Consider the following 21,887-nt stretch of genomic DNA (forward strand, 5'->3'; position numbering starts at 1 on the left):
CCCAGAAGGTTGTGAATTCAGGTGAGGAACAAACAGCGAAACCAGATGAATTCTTAAACTCAATAATCTTGTCTTCACATAAATGTCCTACATACTAAAAAGAATATGAGGGGGTGAAAACCAGACAAATTGGAAGTAGTATTGTTTTTAATTAGAATGCTTGTTGTGGTTTTTCAGAAGGCATTAGTTGCTCTTTAAAGCAGAAACTGCTAGCACACTTTAATGTACCACACACAGGTAATAAATGTATATCCTGCAATCCCTTACTGACTGGCTTCAGGGGGACTACACACATGAGTACAGTTAACATGAGTGAGGGTTCCAGAATTAGTTTCCTACTCAGCACACTGTATGCAGCTAGATAAAGAGGTCATTCAAGCCCTCTCAAAAAGACAAATGGATTATGTAGAAGCACATAGTACATGGAATTAACCCCATTTACATTTTCATTCAGTGATTCAGTTAGGTTTCAACTAAACCAAATGCCTTCAAATAATTCAGATAAGCAGAATGCTATCATTCTATTGCTTCCTCCTTGCATTTCATAACAGTGTGGCAAGTGCACAGTAATGAACCTATTTAATTCACCGAATGGATCAGAGGCACTGAGGAGGTTTGCAGTACAGTGTTTGGGAGTTATGCACACAACTCATTATTTTTTATTGGAAACTGTGCTCATAAATCCATGTGACCTTTCTAAAAACATAACCCTTAAGACACTACCTTGGGGACCATTATTCTATACTAATTAAGTAAACAATATTTAAAACCAACAAGTAATGGTAAAAAAGGGCAATTATCTGTAATTATTTACAGAAAACAATATATTTTAAGATTAGTAGCTTTCATAGTGCTGCTTTCTCATTAACACTTTGTGTCCATGCTCTACCTTGACTGGTTCTCTGATCCATGACCATCTTATTTTCACTTGTGTCATGAGTATCAAATCCAGCAGCCTGTGAATCCACCTGGATCTCTTTGCAATCCATTCTGATCAATGATTCAGCTAAAGAAATGTAAGGAAAAAAGAAAAACTTAGCTAAGTGACTTTAAAAAAGAAGAAAAGAAAAAAGTAGGATAGTAAAACAACTGATGGGGCAACAATTCAGAATGAGGAAGTCATATAAAGAACTGCAGTAGTAAACATAAAAACAAAAATATGCAGATCATGTCAAATAGTCTAAGCACATATTTTTCAAATACATAAATCAACTATCAAGATAATTACTATAAATTTGAATGTCCAAGGCTTCCTACCCCAGATGAAGATCTTACCACAAAATTCTGCATCACAGGATGAACACATGCAAGCAGTCAGTACACTTATTACATATTCAATTGATTTTTAGTGTTTTATTTTTTGGGTACGTTTACAATGAAGATAAATAATTTCACCAATTTAAGCAATTATTCTAACTTCACTCTCTGCAACCTCTGGGAGCCCCACGTCTTGGGATTCCAGCAAGTGCAGAACACTGCTACCCATATTGGCATAAATAATTGAGTATAGGGGACGAAAGGACTGCAACCTTCCAACGGCTGCCCTTTCATTTCAGAATCCAATATAAAGCTACGGTACTTTCATTCTTAAAATTCTCCATGGAACTTTACTCCTGCCTACTTCACAGACCGTAGGCTAGATCCTGCTCCCACTGAAGTTAATGACCAAACTCTCAGCATTTTTAATAAAAACAAATAAATAATAAAGGGAAACACTGTGTACATGGTATTACTGTGGCTTAGTTGATAGAGCACTGGATTGAGAATCAGGATACCTGGGTTCTAGTCCTGGCTCAGCTCCTGGCCAGCTTGGTGACCTGGGGCAAGTCATTTTTCCTTATCTATGCCTCAGTTTTCCCACCTGTAAAATGGGCATAATGATGCTTACCTCCTTTGTCAAGTGATTTGAGCTCTACTAATGAATAAACACTAGATAAGAGCAAAGTATTAGTATTATTAATAGGAGTGGGATAGGGTCCCTTGTTCCAATTCTACTCCCTTAAACACTCACATGCACTTGGGTCATCACTGTCCTTTTCCACAACATTACTGTTGGGGAGAGAGCCTTCAGCTCCAAAGCTGTTCCCTTGTAGAACACACCATACTTTATAACTCTGACTCTCTCTCATTTCACATCCTTAAAACATCTCTCTTCCCCTCTACCCATGCCTTTCCACCATCCCAACTTATTGATTTTACAGCTAAATGTACTTTTCCACCATACTGCATCTTTATATTTTTATATATATATAGTCAACTGTCTTATAATTTGTAATACTTTGCAGAGATAGGTATTTTGTTTATGGTTAGATTTAAATTAATCTCACTAAACTGAAAAAAAAAATTGACACCTTGATTGATCAATGGTAAATCAGGTACATTCACTTATGCAACATGAACAAATACAAACTACAACTACTAATTTTCCCCCTGCTGATACTCACACCTTCTTGTCAACTGTTTGAAATAGGCCACCTTGATTACACTGAACTCATTAGCGCTATAAAAGTGATTTTCCTCCCTTCCTGTCAACTGTTGAGAATAGCCCACTTCCACCTTAATTCAATTGGCTCATTAGCACTGACCCCCCCACACACACTTGGTAAGGCAACTCCCATCTTTGTATATGCTGTGTATTTATACCTGCCTCTGCATTTTCCACTCCCTGCATCTGATGAAGTGGGTTTTAGCCCACGAAAGCTTATGCCCAAATACATTTGTTAGTCTCTAAGGTGCCACAAGGACTCCTCGTTTTTGCTGATACAGACTAACACGGCTACCCCTCTGAAACATGAACAAATACAGTGCATCTATACTTTCATCTCTCCATGTTTCCCATTAGGTTTGGAATCATATAAATGAATATTTAGGGTAACCCATATTTATATGAATGTGCTATGAGACTACCATTTATTATGTATTTTATGCCATGTATACCATGCACTTTCATTGCATGCCAAGTTGCATTATGTTTTGGCTGCAAAGACAAATATAACTAAAAAAAACCCCCAACACTAAATATTTTTAGGATATATATTTGTCCCCAAGCAAATTGTAAGATTAAGCAGTACTGTATACATGTAAAAGTGATCTATTTTTTCTTTCCACTATAAGAAAAGAAGAAAATATTTCAAGCAGTACTAGATGTTATTTTATCTGCTCTTTAAATGCAAATGTTTATTTACCTCTCACCAATACTCTTTCTTCTTCGGGCTTCTCTTGCAGAGTTTCAATTACAGATCCGCTCAAAGATAACTCTTTGTGAAGTTGTTTGTTTTGTATTTTACATTCCTTCAGACCTTCATCAAGTGCCATGAGCCGGTGCTGCAGATGCATGTCTGGCTTCTGCGTGCAGGAAGTTAAGGGAATGTTTCCTAATGATCTAGATGATTTTAATGGAATGGGTAAACGGGATTTCTTGAATGGATAAATGAAATCGCTCTGAAAGATAGATGCAATAAAACATGGGGTTTGGTAATGGGTATGAGATACTGGGTATGGGGAAACAAACACGATCACCGGGAAAAAATACTAGTAAACTTTGCGTATACCAATTAAGTGCTATGTTATGTAATCTTGGAAACAAGACAGCGATATCCTTGCAAAGAATTTGAGCAGTCACAGGGAAATGAGATCTCCTCCTGGCCCAGGCCCTTACGATTTTCTAAAGGTAAGTGCTGTTTATGAATCCAAAGCCCCGTGGCCATGTGTCTTCTAGGGCAAGGAACCAAGATAGAAGATTGACTGTCTACTGGTAAAGGCCTTTAATCTAAAAGTAGATCTGTTAAATCTAGACTGTGTGCGCCTTTGAGGAATATATACCCATCTCATTTGTCCTCTCTAACCACTAGTTCCTTTTGGGTCTCTGTGCCTTTCCCCTAACTCTTTGTTTCTTTCCACAGAGAATCCTCTCAACCCTCTACAACAGAGGTGGGTAAACTACGGCCCGGGAGCTACATCCGCCCTCCAGCCTGTTTAATCCAGCCCTCAAGCTCCTGCTGGGGAGCGGGGTCTGGGGCTTACTCTGCTCCCGCACTCCAGCCGGGGAGCAGGGTCAGAGACCACTCCGCCCATGCATGCTAAGTCTCCCAGAAGCAGCAGCATGTCCCCCCTCTGCCAGCTCCTAAGTTTAGGGGTCGCCAGGGAGCTCAGCGTGCTGCCCCCACCCCAAGCACCACTCCCGCAGCTCCCATTGGCCGGGAACTGTGGCTAATAGGAACTCCAGGTGCGGCGCCTGCGGACGGGGCAGCACGTGAAGCCGCCTGGCTGCACCTCCACATAGGAGCGGGGACATGCCACTGCTTCCAAGATCTGCTTAAGGTAAGCGCTGAGTGGAGCCTACACCCCTGACCCACTGCCATGCCCCAACCTCCTGCCCCAGCCCTAATCCCTCTCCTGCACCCCAACCACCTGCCATAGCCCAGAGCTCCCTCCTGCACCCTGAACTCCTCCCTTCTGGTCCTACCCCAGAGCCCACCACCCCCAACCAGAGCCCTCACCCCCTCCTGCACCTCAACCCCAATTTTCTGAGCATTCATGGCCCACCATACAATTTCCATACCCAGTTGTGGCCCTCGGACCAAAAATTTTGCCCACACCTGCTCCAGAAATTCCAGAAGGCATTTTCTTCATTTCCTCCTCTCTTCACCCCAACACTGCTATGGTAGCGTTATTAGATTTTTTTGATTTTTTTTTTTAAGTCTCGTAATAAATAATAATCTATTGTCACATTTTCATCCTGGCACCTTTTGGGGACTTCCCCTAAATGTGTCCTAGTTGTCCAAACGAAACAGTGACAGTGAGATCTCAGAACTGAGAACTCTCACTCTATGCTGATGAATGCTACAGAATTGTGTGCAATAATAATAAAAATCAATAATAATATTTTCAAATACATCTGATTTACTCCTTTTGTTATGTAGTTGCTCCACCAGCATCATGAGTGCTGTAATTTCTTTTATTATTTTGTATTCTGCAATATTTTTCCACATTTATTTCCTAGCAATTATAGTCTTTACACAATTTAAAATAATAACAAGCAAGTTCCATTTTCCTAATGATACACTCAATTCCTTTGGTACATATGAACACAATATCACTTGGAGGCTGGAAAATAAATCCAATGCTGATAGCTTCCTTTTTTTTATTAAAATGTGTTAATAACCCTGAACTTTTTTCAGTTCCATGTCAGGGCTTGAGCCAGAGAAAAATAATGAGCTGCTGATATTGCTATCCCACAGAAACCTCTTAATCGATACAAACACACAGGCTACTTCCTATGCAGAAGAGGTTACAAACTCTCTATTAGTAGCCCACAATACCAAAAGTTGTGCTTGTCTGTTGCACGAGGGCTAAATCTTCAAAGTGGCCTCAACACAGCTTCTAAAGTTGCTGATGCAACTATACATGTATACATTTCTGTAAACACAATTTTTCACACCAATGTATGCACAATTTTTGTAGCCATAAGCTATATGCATGTGCAGATCAGGCAGTTAGGTGTCCAACACCTGACTTATACATGCAAATGTACTCTGCACTCGAAAATTAGAGTTTTAGAGGCCAGTTTTGAAATGTAGCTGTACTTGTCTAAGAATAAGAGGTAATGTAAAAAGTTCATTTAAAGCAGAGGACTGGGACTCAGGACTGCTTGTTGTGAGATATGAGGAGTCTCTTCAATTCTCCAGGCCTAATTCTCTGCTTAGACTTAAAACAGTACCAAGTCAGAATGGTATACTTTCACAAACACTTTACATTCTCATGAACAACTATGCCAAATAAAAAGGCAGTAGAAAATCAAGACCTATATGCCATAATTTATTCACCTGTAAAATTGATACAATATTTACTGGTATCAAGTCCTGGGAGATTTGAGGCTTAATTAATTAATATCTCTAAAGCACACTGAAGCATAGGATGAAAGGCACTGTACTGTAAGTACAATTATCTTAAATATATTCGGCACAAATCCCTTTTACTTATTTTTTAAATTACATGAAAAACAAGATTAACTTGAGAAAAGTGTATTTCATTTCTCATCTCTACGTCTGCCCTGAACTGTTAAAAAGGGAATCTCAAATAAACTTACTTTATTTGTTCTACTTGTAACAGAAAGTCTCTCATGCTGCTCACCCTTCTTATATGCATTTTCTTGTTGAAGTTCTGCATTTAATCGTGAATATTTTGTTTTTTCTTCTGAGGCTCCTCTTTTGCCTTCATGTTTGAGTCTCATGACATTACCCTCTATAGTCATTGTTTGTGTAGCTGTATCTTTCAATTCCACTTTTAACAATTCAATATCCTTATTAACCTGTGGAGCTGTATCGGGATAAAGCCTCTCTTTTCCATCAGAAGTTGATTTCAATTCTACTTGCTGCTTTAAGATTTTATTGACCTGCTTGAAATGTCTCAGTTCAGCTCTTAGTTGAATAATCATTTGCCTAAGATCTTTTTCATCCTTATTCTCTATATCTTCACTTGAACGGTCTTGCTCAGTTGTGCTCAGATGATCTAACAGTGCAATTACGATTTTCATTTGTTCTTGTCTGCTTTATCCAGGGAGGAAAAAAAAATACATGTTTTGCTTTTTTGGTTTAAGAAAACAAGAACACCTCCTAAGGAACACTTTTGAACAGCCATGATATACTGTAGACTCCTATGAGATTCCGGTAGATTTAGGGCAAAGCTTCTCAAACTTTTTCATAGAGAGATTGTCTTGTGGATACTTCCCTCTCCCATTTGTGATCATGTAGATCGCATCCCCTCCTCCCATTTGTGATCATATAACAAACCTGTGGAAACCACAGCAACTGCTTACATAAAATAAAATCAGGAGGGTATGTAGGGCCAGATTTTCAAGATCTTACCCTCCGTTATAGGCATCTTAATGAAGTGCCTATTGGAAACAAGGGAGCTGCTGAGTGCTGAGTTCTTTTGAAAAATCTGGGCCTTCATATATAATCAGCTGTCTTTTCGTAAAATGCAGAAGCTGGAAAAAAGCAGGAGCAGCCAGCAGAATGTGACAGCCTTGCTCTCCACAGACCATCAGCAAGTGTTCCACAGATAACCAGTGGACCAGGGGCCACAGTTTGGAAAGCTATATTTTAAGATGAAAGAGAAGCTAAACGAGGGACATTAGATTATAAACAACCCTCAAATTCTACAGCTGATTTAATGTGTCCAATCAAGAACCGTTTGTGCCGCTAAACATATAAACAGGCATTTAAAAACAACTGCATTTATACAGCTGGCATTTGAAATGGAGGATGCTAACTATGCTTTTTATGTCTTTTTTTCTGGCATCTAATATCATTAATGAGAATTAAGTTACCCAACAGCACAGACTCATCATAGTCAATCTGGTAATTTATACTAGGACACAGAAAAGATTATACACAAGAGTGCTAAAGATGATTGTGAAAGAATTGCTCATTACCAGACTTTTAAGTAAGGTTAAGAAATAAAACAACATTATATATTCATCTTTTAAGACAGTAATATTGTCTCATCTGCCACTCAGTATTTTCTTGATGACTAAAATCATTTACATTTCTTGGCTGGCTTGAATAGTAATGTAGAAACATAGGACTGGTTGAGTAGACCCAACTGTAGAACTGATTTCAAATGCAGAAGACACATGTTGGGCTTGTGTAGCTGCCTATAGGCAGTTTAATGCCTTGCCACATGATAGATCAGAGTTTGGGCTTTAAGCTCCTGGGAGGTGGGACCACTGAGAACATTGCATGAGGAAGGTAGTTCACATCACATCACTTTCCTGGTTTGCTAAAGGAATGATGTTGATGACCTCTGAAATAGGTCATTGTTGTATAGCGTGTTTCACTCGTGGGGGCTGATTTTTTCTATACCTGTACAAAGCACAGCTTTGCCAGTATAGTTCCAGCAGCAGTAGGAGTGCTTTGTCCCACAACGTGTTCCTAGTGCAGACACGGCCTTAGTTCCAACTCAGCTACTCACTGTGAATGAGTCATTTTCACCTCTTTGTGCCACAGTTTCTCCATCTGTAAAGTGGGGATAATCCTTACCTACTTCACAAGGATGCTGTGAACCTTTATCAATCAGTTGTATTGGTAAAGTGCTTTGAAATCTTTAGATGAAGTGAAAATTATTATTAACATTATATCTTTACTGCTCTTTTGGGGGTGCATGCTGAGGAACAGGTAATTATTTCCAGCAGTCTTTTGGCTGTAGATTTTCCTGTGTGACCAACTACAGTAAAAGGATAGCATGGAGAGTTCTATACTGTGGAATGAATTCAAAGCTGCAACTCACTTGAGGGTCTCTATTTGAAATGAACTGCACAAGGGCAGACTGAATGACTCGAAGTTCGCCTCCGCTCTGAGAGTGAATGCAGCCAGAGAACCACTGGAGGGCCATCTGCTCTTATTTAACATTAAATTACATATATTTCCCCAAAAAATCAATTTAAAATACCCTTTTTGAAAACTCACGCTTTTGATGGTGTTTTTTTTTTAATTTTTTTTTAAAAGGAGATTTAATGTGTTGTTGAAAAAGCTAAAGGAAAGATGCTGCTGTAAAACAGTCAGAGCTGTAAACTTCCTTTTCAGTGATGTCAGTAAAAACAAGTATTCTCACACGCAAGCAAAACAAGCTCACCAATCAGTCAGCTACGGTGAAAGGTACTTGCGGTTAAAGGCATTATTTTATTTCCCACCATACTCTAGCCTCAGCTTCCAACCTAAGGCCACAGGGGCTGAAGAAATTCCTATTGAAGGATACAACGTTGACTAGTGGCATATTTAAAAGCAGGGGACGGAGAATCAGAACTACGGGGTTATATAGGCTGCTCTACCATTTTTGAATAATCCTGGGCAAGTCACTTCTCCCCGGTTTCACACACACAACTTCCGTACACCAGTGCAGTGTTTGGGGGTTTTTTCCCCCATTTAATTCACTGTGTGTAGAGTGCTTTGAGATACTTGGATTTAAAAAAAAAAAAAAAAAAAAAGCACAACGTATTATTATTATTATTTTAGCCCTTTAATACTACCAGTCCCACATCCTGAAAAAGATCAGTTCCCACAGTAAGGCTCTATGAAGCAATATCTTTAGAAAAACTTTTCTTGTAATGGATTTTTCATAAGGATGTCTTCCCACTGATAGTATGTTTCGTAATTACTTAATTGTATGATAGACTGAAATGGCTCTGAAGGAGCCTTGCCAATCTCTCAGGTAAATTAGACAGTGACATTATCTAAATTCACTTTAGCAAAATTACTTTATTCTCTCCTCAAATAGAAATACTGTCAAAAGTAGTGTCTATCCCTCAGGCTTACCTAGATTCAAGTACAGATGTTCCATTTTCATTTAAAAGAGATGTGAGCAGGCTCATCTCTTCTGCTTCATGTTCACCCATCTCTATTCTGCCAAAGTGTTTGCCAGCTATATCATGTTCAAACCGAGGCTTATTTGGATTCCTATAATGTCTATCTTTGCAGACGCCATCTGAATAGTCTGAAGGAGCTATCTGTTGGGAAGAAAATTGCAAATGTTTTCTTATTAGGCAGGTATGCAGTTCTATTATGTTCAGGGCTGCAATCTTTGATGGTCTTAATCTACATTATAAAGCAGTCACAGACATTCAACTTACTGTTTATTAATACAGGAACTAATGAACATCAATTTGATACGGTTAATTCGTAGAGATCAGTTGTTTGGCAGTAAGAAGATTTCCCTGATGGTGTTTATCTATGAATGCTCTCCTGGCTAATGAAGCTGTTGGTATGTAGCCCCCATGTTGTAATTCATTCCATTATTAGTTCACATTTGAATCACGTGTCTTTAAATATAAAATTCTGCCCTCTGATGCCCGTGTGCAGGCCCTGTTAGTATGAATGTCCAAGGGCACAATGTGGTCTGAAGTGTTTAGAATGACCATCCTTGTGTGTGTAAAATTGGGTTAGTTGACTCTAAAATTCTCCATACATATGGCCATAGCATGAATCAGCTGTACAACCTATCTCAGAAGCCACAGAACTACCAAAAGCAGTAGAAACCATTAGAGGGTACATCAGTCAGCAATCCAAACATTCCAAACTGCAGTAGTAAAAGACTTCTCCAATCAAGTTCCTTCAATACCGCTCCACCTTGATGAAATCTAAGTATAAGATTGTGAAGAAGTGAGAAATACAGAGGGCCAGTGCGAATCTGCAGAAGCAATCTGGTTAAAGAACTCAGCAAAAAGGGAATGACTAGGGATCAGAGCTGGTTCTGTAACTACTCAGAGGATGACAGTTATGAAAGGCCATTTCATAACTGTGGTTTGGAACATCTTAATGCACACTCAAAAAAACTAAAGTGTTTTAAATGGTTCCACAGCTTACAAAGCATGGCACATTTAAGATCTGCAAAGACTATTTCATGAAGCAGAGCTATTTTTCTCTGAATTAGTAACCTCCACAGATCCACACTCAGGATGCACACAGGGGGCATGATGCAACTCTCATTTACATCAATGGGAGTCTTTCCATTTATTTCAATACGATTTAGATTGGGCCCATTCATGATGAACCCTGTTGACTTTAGAGCCATTAGCAATGAGAGATTTAAGTACATACTTACTACAAGCTTCTCCACACACAATGAGAGGCTATTTATATTGTATCATTTACCTGCATATCCAGATCAAGAGGATGATCCAACGGCAACTGAGGACATGCCTAGATAAGTAGGGATATGTAAAAATTATAAATTTTGAGGCACTTCACATTGTCATTTTTTTTAAATATTACCATTTTGAACTGAACAGAAAACACAGTATTTATCTTAGTTATGTGTTTTTCACAATATACTATATCTCTTTTGAATACCAGTAAAAAAGGATGGCAGATTCTAGGACCCGGCACAGGAATGGAGGTTTTCTGTTGAGTCACCCTAACATCAGGTGTTTGAAATCTATACAAAGATGCACAGTAATTTTTGCTCTGTCATAATAGCAGGTGGATCTTATTAACTCCAGACAAGCTCCGGGCCTGATTACACAGGCCACTAAAGACAATCAAAAGACTCCCACATACTTTAAGGGGCTTGGGATCAGTCCCTTTAAGAGAGGCTGAGTATCTCTCTGGATCAAAGGGAACTAGGGACTGGGACAGAGGAGATCCTGCAGGGAAAAACCTAGGAACAGACAAACTTGGGGAAAAAACTTAGGCTGATGTTTATGATTTATAGTTATTTAAGCTAAGAAAAAAAAAATCAAACAGGAAAAGGTGTTTGCATTATATCCTGTGAGAGTATCCTCTTTTCAGAGCATGGAGGGGACTCTACCTGCTTACAGGGAATTGCAGAGGCTAGACTTGTATACTCTAAACATACAGCAAAAAGAAACCCAGCTGTAATATATCAAGTTAAATAGCTGTAATTGTGCACCCAGAACGTGTAACTCTCTGGTAAAAATATTATACAATGATATTGACACAATCCTACCTCGCTGGTCCTCTCAGAACGTTGACAGCTCTCTGCATTCTTATTGTCAAAATCTCCAGCTTGCGTCATGGTTTCCTCTGTTCTTTCAAGAAACTATACAAAGTATGGAACGATGTGAAAATGTAGCACAAAAATAATGTGGTATGAAACATGCATAAATAAGTCAGTGACATGTCTTAAAAGAAAAATAAAAAATGCCTGTAATACAAAGTAACAAACATTAGATTAGATTTATCCAGTAAGATCAAAAGGGAGTTAATACAAAAAACAGAAATAATTCATACATAGTACACTGAAATCTGAATTTTTACATTCCCTCACTGTTGCACATCCTTCTGAACTGTACAAAAATGCTAATTTAGCCCCTTTCGGCAAACACCTTTCCCTCTCCCCAAGCCAGATTTCCATTGTGCCTGTCGTATTTTTCCATTTAATGATTATTTTTATTTCCTACTATTTTATGATCTTTTTCTGCATTCATGAAAAAAACCTCTTGCTAAGCAGGGCAGACCCTGTCTGGCATAACAATAAAAAGATTTACTATTACACTGTAGGCTAAATACTGCTTTGTCCTTCTCTGATGTACCTTGGGGAAGGAGGAGGATGCCAAGAATGTTTTCTTTCCCCATTTCCTACCTCCCCAGGACCCAGTCAGAATGCTGCTACTGACACTCCATGAGTAGAGAGACAGGAGGAAACCCGCTGTCTAGTGTTATCCAGTAGCACTCCAAATCTCCAAACAGGCTGGCCAGCCAGCCTGGGAGCAAGGCCAGGAACCCCTTGCATTGTGCCTGTTAGAATTCAACAGCAGGAGTGACTGAGGCATGCAGGCTGAATGCTCCCCTCCCACAGCTCAGCTCCCCTCACCAGTTTGCCTCCAGCAACAGACGTCAGAATTTAAACTTTTGTCTAGAGGCATCTAAAAAGGTTCCAATGACAACAATACTAATTTCAAATGATTAATCTGATTACATCAAGGGGCAATATTCTGGCAAGTCCCTGCAAGAAACCCTCACACAGCAACTGGAAAGCAGGGAAGGAGTTTTCCACCGAAAACTTGGCTCCCCTGAAACTAGGCTGCAGTGAAGTCATTCCTCTATTCTTTGAACAGTGCCTCAGAGTAGACCTCCAGGAGAGGTTTGGCCCATGTTTTTGTTCATATACATCTAAGTTCAACAATGGTTTCAATGCACAAACCCTCATATAGTTTATTTATGTTCCTGATTAGAATGGTTTTCAGGGCCAGGGAAGAGAGAGAGAACACTGAGCAGATTATAAGTACTCAGTAATGCTGCTTTTGCAACATACACACTGAATGTTTAGGGCATTTCAGCCCATACTGTGGTATCGATAGAGTTTTATTTTACAGCAACACCTCTCAGTAATTTGATTAAGAGATTTTTGTAAAGGAACTTTGGTGCTGGAAGCTCATTAAGAAATGGAAATGAGACACAGGAGAATCTATTACCTGTAAGTAGCATTTTCTGAAGGTAATATTGTCTATCTAATCTACAGACGATACATGGTATTGGGAGAGTGGATTCATAGCTCTATTAGACAAGGATTTTAGTCTTGGAGCAATGCTATAATGTACATGCCTTAAAGGCAGTAATATCACACTAGTGCATCTAACAGTCAGTTCCTTTCTGACCTAGACTAAAGAAAAATTACCCTAAATTCAATAAAGACAAAAAGGCAGATTCTTAAGCATAGCCAGGGGAGCAGTTGTTCATTGAGCCCTTGGGCACACGGCATTTTAGAGATGCACTGGGAGGAAAGGAGCTGATGACTAAAAGTAGTGCATGTTGAATTTATAGCCTCAATGCATGCACAGGGCAGTGCTAATAGTTATGACGTGAAGAGATAAACCTGCTTCCCCGATGTGTCACACTGAAGAGACAAGGCTCAAGGCATATGGATCCAGTCTGAGATTAAGAGAATTCTGCAGGTGTACAGGGGATATGTGCATATCTTTTTCTCTATGAGCAGTGGGAAGCGTATAAGTGGGTTTCTTACTGTGACTTGTTTACCATGTATATATGTACTAGCAGTGAATGAGAAAAGCACTTTTGCCTTCTACCTCCCAGCAAAGTAAACCACGCTACTTTTGTTTACGTGTGAATTTTAAGTATTAATTTAAAAAACAAAATAATAGTGGGAGCTGGATGGTGCAGTGTATTAGTAGTTTTCCTTTTATCTCTAGAGCCCTATATTCAAATCCTGGTTTGGGTCTCAGGTTTGAATTAATTTGGTATTTTCATCCAAATCCTCATTTTCAGCAGTCTCAGAACTGGAGTAGCAGGGATGCTACATATCAGGACTGTGATGTACAGGCAAAGTTGTGCTTTGGAAAAGCTTGTAATTTGTCTGACTGTAGCCACTGACTTCAATAGACACTAAGCTTACTCACAGATTATTTACAACTAAAAAATTGGAAAATATTAGCTAATTAAAGCATCAAAAAATGTATAACCAGGGTCCGATTTTCAAAATGAGGCTGGAGGCCAAGCTTTATTTTTAAAGCTAGTTAGATTCATTTGCGCTCATACTTACCTGATTTATACAGCTTCCAGCACAGAACAACAGTCTTTTATTAATCAGCATCATTTTCTGGGGTTTATCCCCTTTCCAGGCCAATATATGAATCCATAAGTTATGCTGCTAACAATGAAACTATTAACATTTACACTAAACAGACTGTAGTATAGCATTACAGCAACTGGCTGCAATTTGAGTCTTTTGCTGCTAAAGTCTCAGAGATTGAAAAGAAACTTTCGGTGCTCCAAGGAATACAATCTAATGTTCAACAAAATATTAAAAGAAAATAAGTGGCTTAACACCAGGAGGAAATCTATTGAGAATAAACTGCCTATTTAAAATATTTCCTTAGAGACTGAAAACCTTGAGAACGTTTTTTCCTAAATGAACCACTGATATGCTTGGATTGCAAAGATCCCTGGAGCCCTGAAGGCTGGAATCAGTGAAGCTGCTTCTCTCACAGAAAGCAGATGCTCAGTGGACAGTGCAAAAACAGCCCGTTTATCTTTACACCACCACCACTTTGGAGCCAAGAAACAGACTACTCGGAGCTGACAGTCTTTTGAAAGATGCCTTGCAGAGGATCGAAGGTGCAGATTTATCTGGTCTGAATTCCAGTTTTGTTAAAGAAAAGAAAGGTCTGTACATTTTAAGAAGCACCCAAGAGGGCTATACCTTGTTATAACCTGCCAAATTTCATATGGAGGACAGACACTAGTGTCTTCTTAGCAGTGCATGCTAACAGATACCAGTGCAGCACCAAGACTGGCAGAATCCAGTATTTTCTCATTTATTTTCAGTTTGTACAAATTCACCAATCATGGCCCATAGCCCAAAATCATGAAGCAGGTCTTTTACTGACAGGACTGATTATATGGCCCATATAAACCTTTAAAATGAAACACACTGGATTGCTGAGCCTTTAACTTTGGAGTTCAATAGTACCTTAGTCACTCTGGCACTGACTTGAATAGCATTTTTTACTTGCCTCTTTGCCTTTACCACCATTTTATACACAGGTTATTTTACAAATTTCTCTTTTATTTATTCTAAAGCTAGGTCCACGTATATAATTCTTTAGTGAATGGCCTTTCATGTTCCAATTGCACCAAGACAAGCACAGGAGGGCACAATATTCTTGGCTCTGATATTCTTAGCACATACCAGCGCTGCCACTGGCATCAAATGTAGAATCAGTGAGGGGGCAGTGCCCTCTACAGGACTGCTAAACAAATTACGGGAAATATATATATATACACTAACCCCCATTTTTAAAATGTATATTTTACCCACTAGACTTTCAGTGCTAACCTAGTTATTCTATAAATCTGCAAGTTAACTGTTTGTTTTTTTTTAAATGGATGTTATCCCAAGAGTACCTAAAGCAGTATCTTTAATTTATAATTAAAAATACATTTAAATTAAGAGTAACCTGAGAGGCCTGACTTAAATGACAAAAAGCAAGGAAATTTAGTCTGAATTTTGATAATTGTCTTTACAATTCAACTGCAGCATATATTATAAACTCATCCTCTGCTGCCCAGGGATCTGTGCAGCACCTAGGCAATACATGCCCCACAGCCCGCAAATGAGTTCAATACTTAAACACAACTGGAATGTATTATTTAAACACTGCATTTTCTGTTCTTTGGGTTTAAAGAGATTTAGACATTCAAGATCGAACATGCTGGTCACACTCATTGTTCCTTTTGCTCTTGATCTCATTATTATTCAGTACGTAGTGCACAGGGAAGGTGAAATTAAAGAAGCAAAGGAAAGGTATTAGCAATAGCATTTAAAGCAAGAATAATCTATGACAAGCCATGAAAGTGAACTGGACATGTACACTATTTCCCTTATCTTCTTGTATAACAGGGCAGATATAGGGACCCAATATCCAGAATCTTTTCCATCAGACTCTGAAGCTGCTATGCGGTGGGTACTTTCAGTTTGATGGCTGAATCAAAAAAATGAAATCTAGTTTCGAATGGAAACTAGATTTTGTATTTTCTTTACTAACTGAAACAAAAAACAGAACATTTTTGTTTGGGTTGAAATGACATTTCATTTAGAAAACGTCAGGTTCAAATGCCATTGTTTCAAAAATGTCAATTTGAAACAAAACACCAAAATGAACCACTTCAGCATTTCCAAAACATTTGTTTTCGGGGCGGGGGGGGGGGGGGTTCAGCAGAAACGATTTGCTAAATTTGACCCTAATTCACAAATAGTTTTGGTACCTTAAGAAATGTGTTTTTTTGGAAAATTTACTATTTGCCGGATTTTTGATTTTTTTTTTTTTAATTTCCCCAGTTCTACTCCTAATAAACCCCAGCCACAGGCAAAAGAACAGAGGACCCAATGCTCCTTCCCCTGGATGTCTATCAGCCCAATCTTCTACAACTCTGCCCCCTTCTTTGTACACTGTTCTGTGTTGCACCGATCCCTAAAACACAGGTGCCTCTCCTCTATGCATAGTGAAACCACCCCAATTTTGTTGCCAGAGGGACCTACGTGGCCTCGGAAATGGAGCAGATATGGTCTACACCCTTAGGACTGCACATTGAAGTGAGAACAGTTCTCAGATAGCTGAGGAATGCATAAAGCAGCCATTGAGGGATACCTAAATGTTATGGAGGTTGCAAGTTTCTTCGAAAAATACGATCAACAACTCTTACCTGCAAATTTGTAAAATTAAAAGATCATAGAGCCAATTAATATTTTAAAATATATGTTTTCTTAAAAATCAATTGAAAATATTGCTGAACACTAAAAGTACTTTGGGCCTGATACTCAGTTGCCCTGCATCTTGTACAGTTATTTACATCATTTTAAACTGGAGTATAAAATATTAGCAGTCTGATCTAGCAGTGTTTTACACCCGCTTTGCTTTGATATAAGTGACCGTACAAGGTGCAGTGCAACTGAGAATTAAGCACAATATTTTAATATAGAGATCCTACCTCATTCTGGTTTAATATTTTCAGTGTTTCTTTCCCCTGAGTCTCCGATCTGGAGAGTCCAAGTTGTTTTTTCTTTAGCTCTTGGTTAACTGAATGCAGGTCCTTAACCATCAAGATGAGTTCAGCAACCTAAATACACACAGGGAAACAATCAGAAACTATAAAGCTCTTCCTAATACACAAAGAACCAGAGAGATTTAAATTTCTTTAAATAACACTATACAATATGTGAAACTTCAGAATTATAACATTAGTTACTTCCAGTAAAGCTTAATGCTTCCATCACTGCCCAAGGGATTGTATGCATTTGAACCGGTAACATTATACAAAGATATTAGAAGCAGTGTTCAAAGAATGCTAATTTGGAAGACTTCAATCGTGAAGTTCAGGTTTCAAAATTCACTAGCAAGAAAAAAGTTCAGGTTCTATCATGCCTGCAGGTTGACTGGGGAAAAAGTTATTTTGACGCATGTGAAAGCTGCGGAACAGAGTAGCAGCATTCACTGAGAAGCATTTAAAAATAAGAAGACTGAGTCTCCAATCGATTACCATTTCTATGCCAATATAACTTCATAGAGTTCCACTTATGTAAAAGTAGCAAACCAGAGTGGAAAATCAGATCCCAAAACACTTTAGCAGACATTAACAACCTATAATCACCTAGCGTGTCAATGTCTTTTGTTAATAAGTGTGCCCAGATTTAGAGCCAAATATATACTTCAGAGACACAGGAGGTATGGTCTAGTGGTCTGAGCATAGGACTGAGAGTCAATCTAGATTCTGCCACTGACTCTCTGTATGATCTTGGACAAATCACTTAATCTTTCTGTGTTTCAATTAACCAATCTTAAAGGTAGATCTATTAATACTCACCTATCTTTTCATTGGCCATGATTGATGTGAGGTTTCATCAATATATATTTGCAAAGGATTTTGATACTGAAAAGCATTCTTTAGGATGAACCCGTGCATGATTTAGTGGTTAAAGCACAGGATGAGGAGAGAGGAAGATCTGGGTTCTGTACCCTGTCACAGCCTTGATGTGTCACCTTGGGCAAGTCACTTAATCTCTGTGTGTCTCAGTTTCTCCTTCTACAGAATGCAGGTAATACTTGTAGTTTACCTCACAGTGATATTGTGAGTCTTAATACATCAAATTTGTCAAAGCACTTTGAGATCCTTGGATGGAATGTGCAATAGAAGTGCAAATCATAACAATCGTCACCAACATCTTTTATTATTATTAAGAAGGAATTTGTGAAATGTTCTGCTCCTGGGAGGCTTACAGATAAAAGAATTGATTTGGGGTTTATATAGAATCAGACAGTTTAAGGCCAGAAGGCACCACCAAATCATCTAGTCTGACCTCTTGTCACAGATGAGAAATTTTAAATACTTTCAGAACAGCCCAACTGTACCTAAATGATCAAAATAGTTTTGTGTGAGAGAGAGACAGAAAAAACTATAAATGTAGAAGAGTTAAGCCATTAGAAACAGTAAATAATAAAACAGATCTATACCTTTTTTTTAAGTTCTTCAAGAGACAGATGGTCTACCTGTAGGTTTAAATGATCGTGCTCTCCTAGGCAAATACTCATATATGATGTTTGATCTCCACAAAAAGAAAGGGTTTCATCTGTCAAAATAACCAAGAGTGGGTATCATTTCAGATACATTACTCCTTTATATGAGAATACAACACAAAAATGCAAAATAAGGACATTTTAAAATAAGTGCATACTACTAAAACTGTAGGAACTAGAGAGTTAAATGTTTCATCCCTCACACTAAGCTTTCTGTTTAATTGAAAGAACTTTCCCCTTACATTCTTTTGTGCCTCTGACATCTAGACATGCTGTATTTTCCATGGTTATCAGCATGCACTGTGAATCTAATTCTGAATTATAATTTGCATATTTAGCATTACATTTAGAAATAATTTTCAGTGAGGAAAAGCACGGCATGAATAGTTACTCTGTTTTAGCCAGAATTTAGTGAAAATGAACTGTAAGTCCCAATGGTAAAAGCCAGCTTAAGTAAAGCTAGTGAATTTTATTGTTCCATTGGCTCAACAGACTGAATAGAAGATAGCTGCTTATTCCTTTCCTACATAACTGTGTTAAGTGATTTGTATTTATGCAAACAATGAAACACCTGTTCATATCCAATACAGCTCACAGTACACAGTAAAACTATTTATTTATGGAGGATGTAATCCGTTGGTTAGAGTAGGAAAGAGACATCTAAGTTCTATTCCTGTGGTTGATGGGTCAGTTCGTAACTCTGGTGTTCATCTCTCTGAGGATCTACTGTATTAAAAAGCTCTATCACAGTGGTTCTCAAAGCCGGTCCGCCGCTTGTTCAGGAAAAGCCCCTGGTGGGCTGGGCTGGTTTGTTTACCTGCTGCGTCTGCTCCCACTGGCTGTGGTTCGCCGCTCCAGGCCAATGGGGACTGCGGGAAGCAGCGTGGGCCAAGGGACGTGCTGGCCACCCTTCCGGCAGCCCCCATTGGCCTGGAGCAATGAACCGCGGCCAGTGGGAGCTGCGATGGGGCAAACCTGTAGACACGGCAGATAAACAAACCGGCCCGGCCCGCCAGGGGCTTTCCCTGAACAAGCGGCGGACCGGCTTTGAGAACCACTGATCTATCATGCTTCAAGGAAATTCCAATAGAACTGGCTATTTTTTTTTTCTGCTTCTGAAAATGCATGTCATGTTAGGAAGAATCTATCCATTTCTCTAAACAGAGGCTGTTTATCAAATATGGTGAAAGAATTAGATTCCATCACCAGGAAGTGATCCCATGCCCATGAAATTATCCAAAGCCAGGGATCCTTGACTTACGCAGAGAACAGTAAATTCTGTGGATATGAAATTGTAGGCAGCTTGAAATGATCACTGCAGCAGAATTGCCACAGAATTACTAACACTGGCTGCAGGAGAAGATAAAAGCTGTCCCTATACCCTGAATGCTGAAAGCCACTAAGTTACAAATTCCCACAGTGATGATCAGTGTAAGAAAACAGACAAAAGATCTTTTTACATCTTTATCTACTTTCAATGTTTTCTACACAATTGCAACAAACTGAGCGTAATAAAAGCAGTTCCCTTGTGTGCAAAAGATAAAGGACTGGACCATGTTACCACACATAGACAAACCTTCTCTGTTTTTTGTGTCCTTAATTTGATCCTCCAGCACCTTCCGTAGATTCCGATTAGCTAAAATATCTTCCTCCAGTTGTTTTCGCAACAAAAAAATATTGTTCAACTCTGTTTGCAAGCTATTTATACTAAAGAAAAGGAAGAAATCAGAAAGCTTTAAATATTTCTTTTACGTTTCAATTCAAAACGTTTAAAATGTTTTGCTGTGTTACCGACCACAACATCTTTTATACATCAAGGCTTCCATAAGGACTCTATTCCACAATAGCAATCATTGTTTTTCATCATACACTTATCTTATCTTGATGCATAAAATAAACAAGTCCCTACATAGCAAGATGAAAATAAACCTTTATGTCTATGCCACCTTTCTAGTAGTTATGAGAACTATTATTTGTAAGTCACCCTGACCAGGGTAGATATATTTTACAGGCCAACTTGTAAATAATTCTTTTTTAGGAAAATCAAAATCACTAGCTTATGAAAAGTACATCCAAAAGATATCACTAATATGCTATATTGATGGCCCTGTGTTTTCCATCATACTTCAGTCATGGAAATTGTGGCAAAATCCACCCCTTGCCATAGAATTGTTCTACAGAATCTAAGATTTTGTTTAAAAAAAGAGGTATCTAGCCTTTATGCTTACAAAGATTGTGACACCCCTGCACCCCTTTATTCGCCACTGTTATATAATTAGGATATGTTTTGCACAAAGTATACCTCGTGAGGTATCATTCTAAAAGTCTTGCTCTGCTAGACATTAATGTCTCGTTGGATTGTATGTGCTATCACCGTATGTGAAGTTATGAAGTTTGGCTAGATATGTGTTACTGAACACACATGAGGTTGAAAACATCCAAAAGCAGCCTTTCAGGTACAATAGTAAAAAGGCCAAACAATGTTATTGGATTGTTAAGGAAATGCGCACAAGCACAAGGATTACCCCAGGAACCGTGTACAATAGAAACCTCTCAGAGATAGCACTACACAATGGAAACTGTTTGACCCAGGTCACAGCAAAAGAGCTTTCCAGCAAGTGAGAAGAAGATATAAAAGGGGGGAAATGACATCATGATGGTACCTCACTCGCCCTAAAACACCACATCTGGAAATACCTAAGGAACAAAGACTGAACTGAGGGAAGTGGTGGTCCCAGGCAAAGCCAAGGCATCTTGTGCCTTGAGAATCTGACAGCCTGTATATCACTCAGGGTGAGAATTTGCTAATTCATATCCTACCTATCTAGTATGTTAAACTCAGTTTGCGGTTTTGTTTTATTTCCTAGGTAATCTGCATTGATAAGGTAATAAAAAAGGTAATAATTGGAGATATACCAATCTCCTAGAACTGGAAGGGACCAATTTTTGCCCCAGATCCCTAAGTGGCCTCCTCAAGGATTGAACTCAAAACCCTGGGTTTAGCAGGCCAATGCTCAAACCACTGAGCTATCCCTCCCCCCATGTTTGCTATCACTTATAATCACTTGAAATTTATCCTTTTGTAGTTAATAATTTTTTTTTATGTTTTAATCCAAACCAGTGTGCATTTGACTACCGTGTCTGGGGAAAAATCTCAGCTTGGTTACCACAAGTGTGCACGGTCCTCTTCACATTGAGGGAGAGGTGGACTGGGTGTTAAACCATATATTGGCCAGATTTGACCAGGGCAGGATGGTACTGCTCTGGGATCCTAGGCTGGTGGTTAGAGCACCTGCATGTAACTTCAACTGGGTGTGTCCCTACCTGTGTGAATGCTGGT

At 38.8% G+C, this 21,887-nt stretch overlaps 1 protein-coding gene across 4 annotated transcripts in view; it reads right to left on the bottom strand.

The window, feature by feature from the left end:
* CDK5RAP2 (CDK5 regulatory subunit associated protein 2) overlaps positions 1 to 21,887 on the bottom strand; it is a 99,031-nt gene that overhangs the window by 35,725 nt on the left and 41,419 nt on the right. For 2 of the 4 annotated variants that reach the window (XM_039506080.1, XM_039506077.1), the window contains exons 16-24: positions 20,124 to 20,254; positions 18,485 to 18,600; positions 16,965 to 17,093; positions 11,464 to 11,556; positions 10,650 to 10,697; positions 9,315 to 9,505; positions 6,089 to 6,548; positions 3,186 to 3,441; positions 890 to 1,006 (exon numbers count right to left, since the gene is read on the bottom strand). In XM_039506080.1, coding sequence (XP_039362014.1) covers positions 890 to 1,006; positions 3,186 to 3,441; positions 6,089 to 6,548; positions 9,315 to 9,505; positions 10,650 to 10,697; positions 11,464 to 11,556; positions 16,965 to 17,093; positions 18,485 to 18,600; positions 20,124 to 20,254 — 1,541 coding nt within the window. The remainder of the gene's footprint in view (positions 1 to 889; positions 1,007 to 3,185; positions 3,442 to 6,088; positions 6,549 to 9,314; positions 9,506 to 10,649; positions 10,698 to 11,463; positions 11,557 to 16,964; positions 17,094 to 18,484; positions 18,601 to 20,123; positions 20,255 to 21,887) is intronic. The other 2 variants (XM_039506079.1, XM_039506078.1) reach the window with 2 other exon arrangements.

Source organism: Mauremys reevesii, linkage group 19 (assembly GCF_016161935.1).
Source record: "Mauremys reevesii isolate NIE-2019 linkage group 19, ASM1616193v1, whole genome shotgun sequence".
Taxonomy (NCBI): domain Eukaryota; kingdom Metazoa; phylum Chordata; order Testudines; family Geoemydidae; genus Mauremys; species Mauremys reevesii.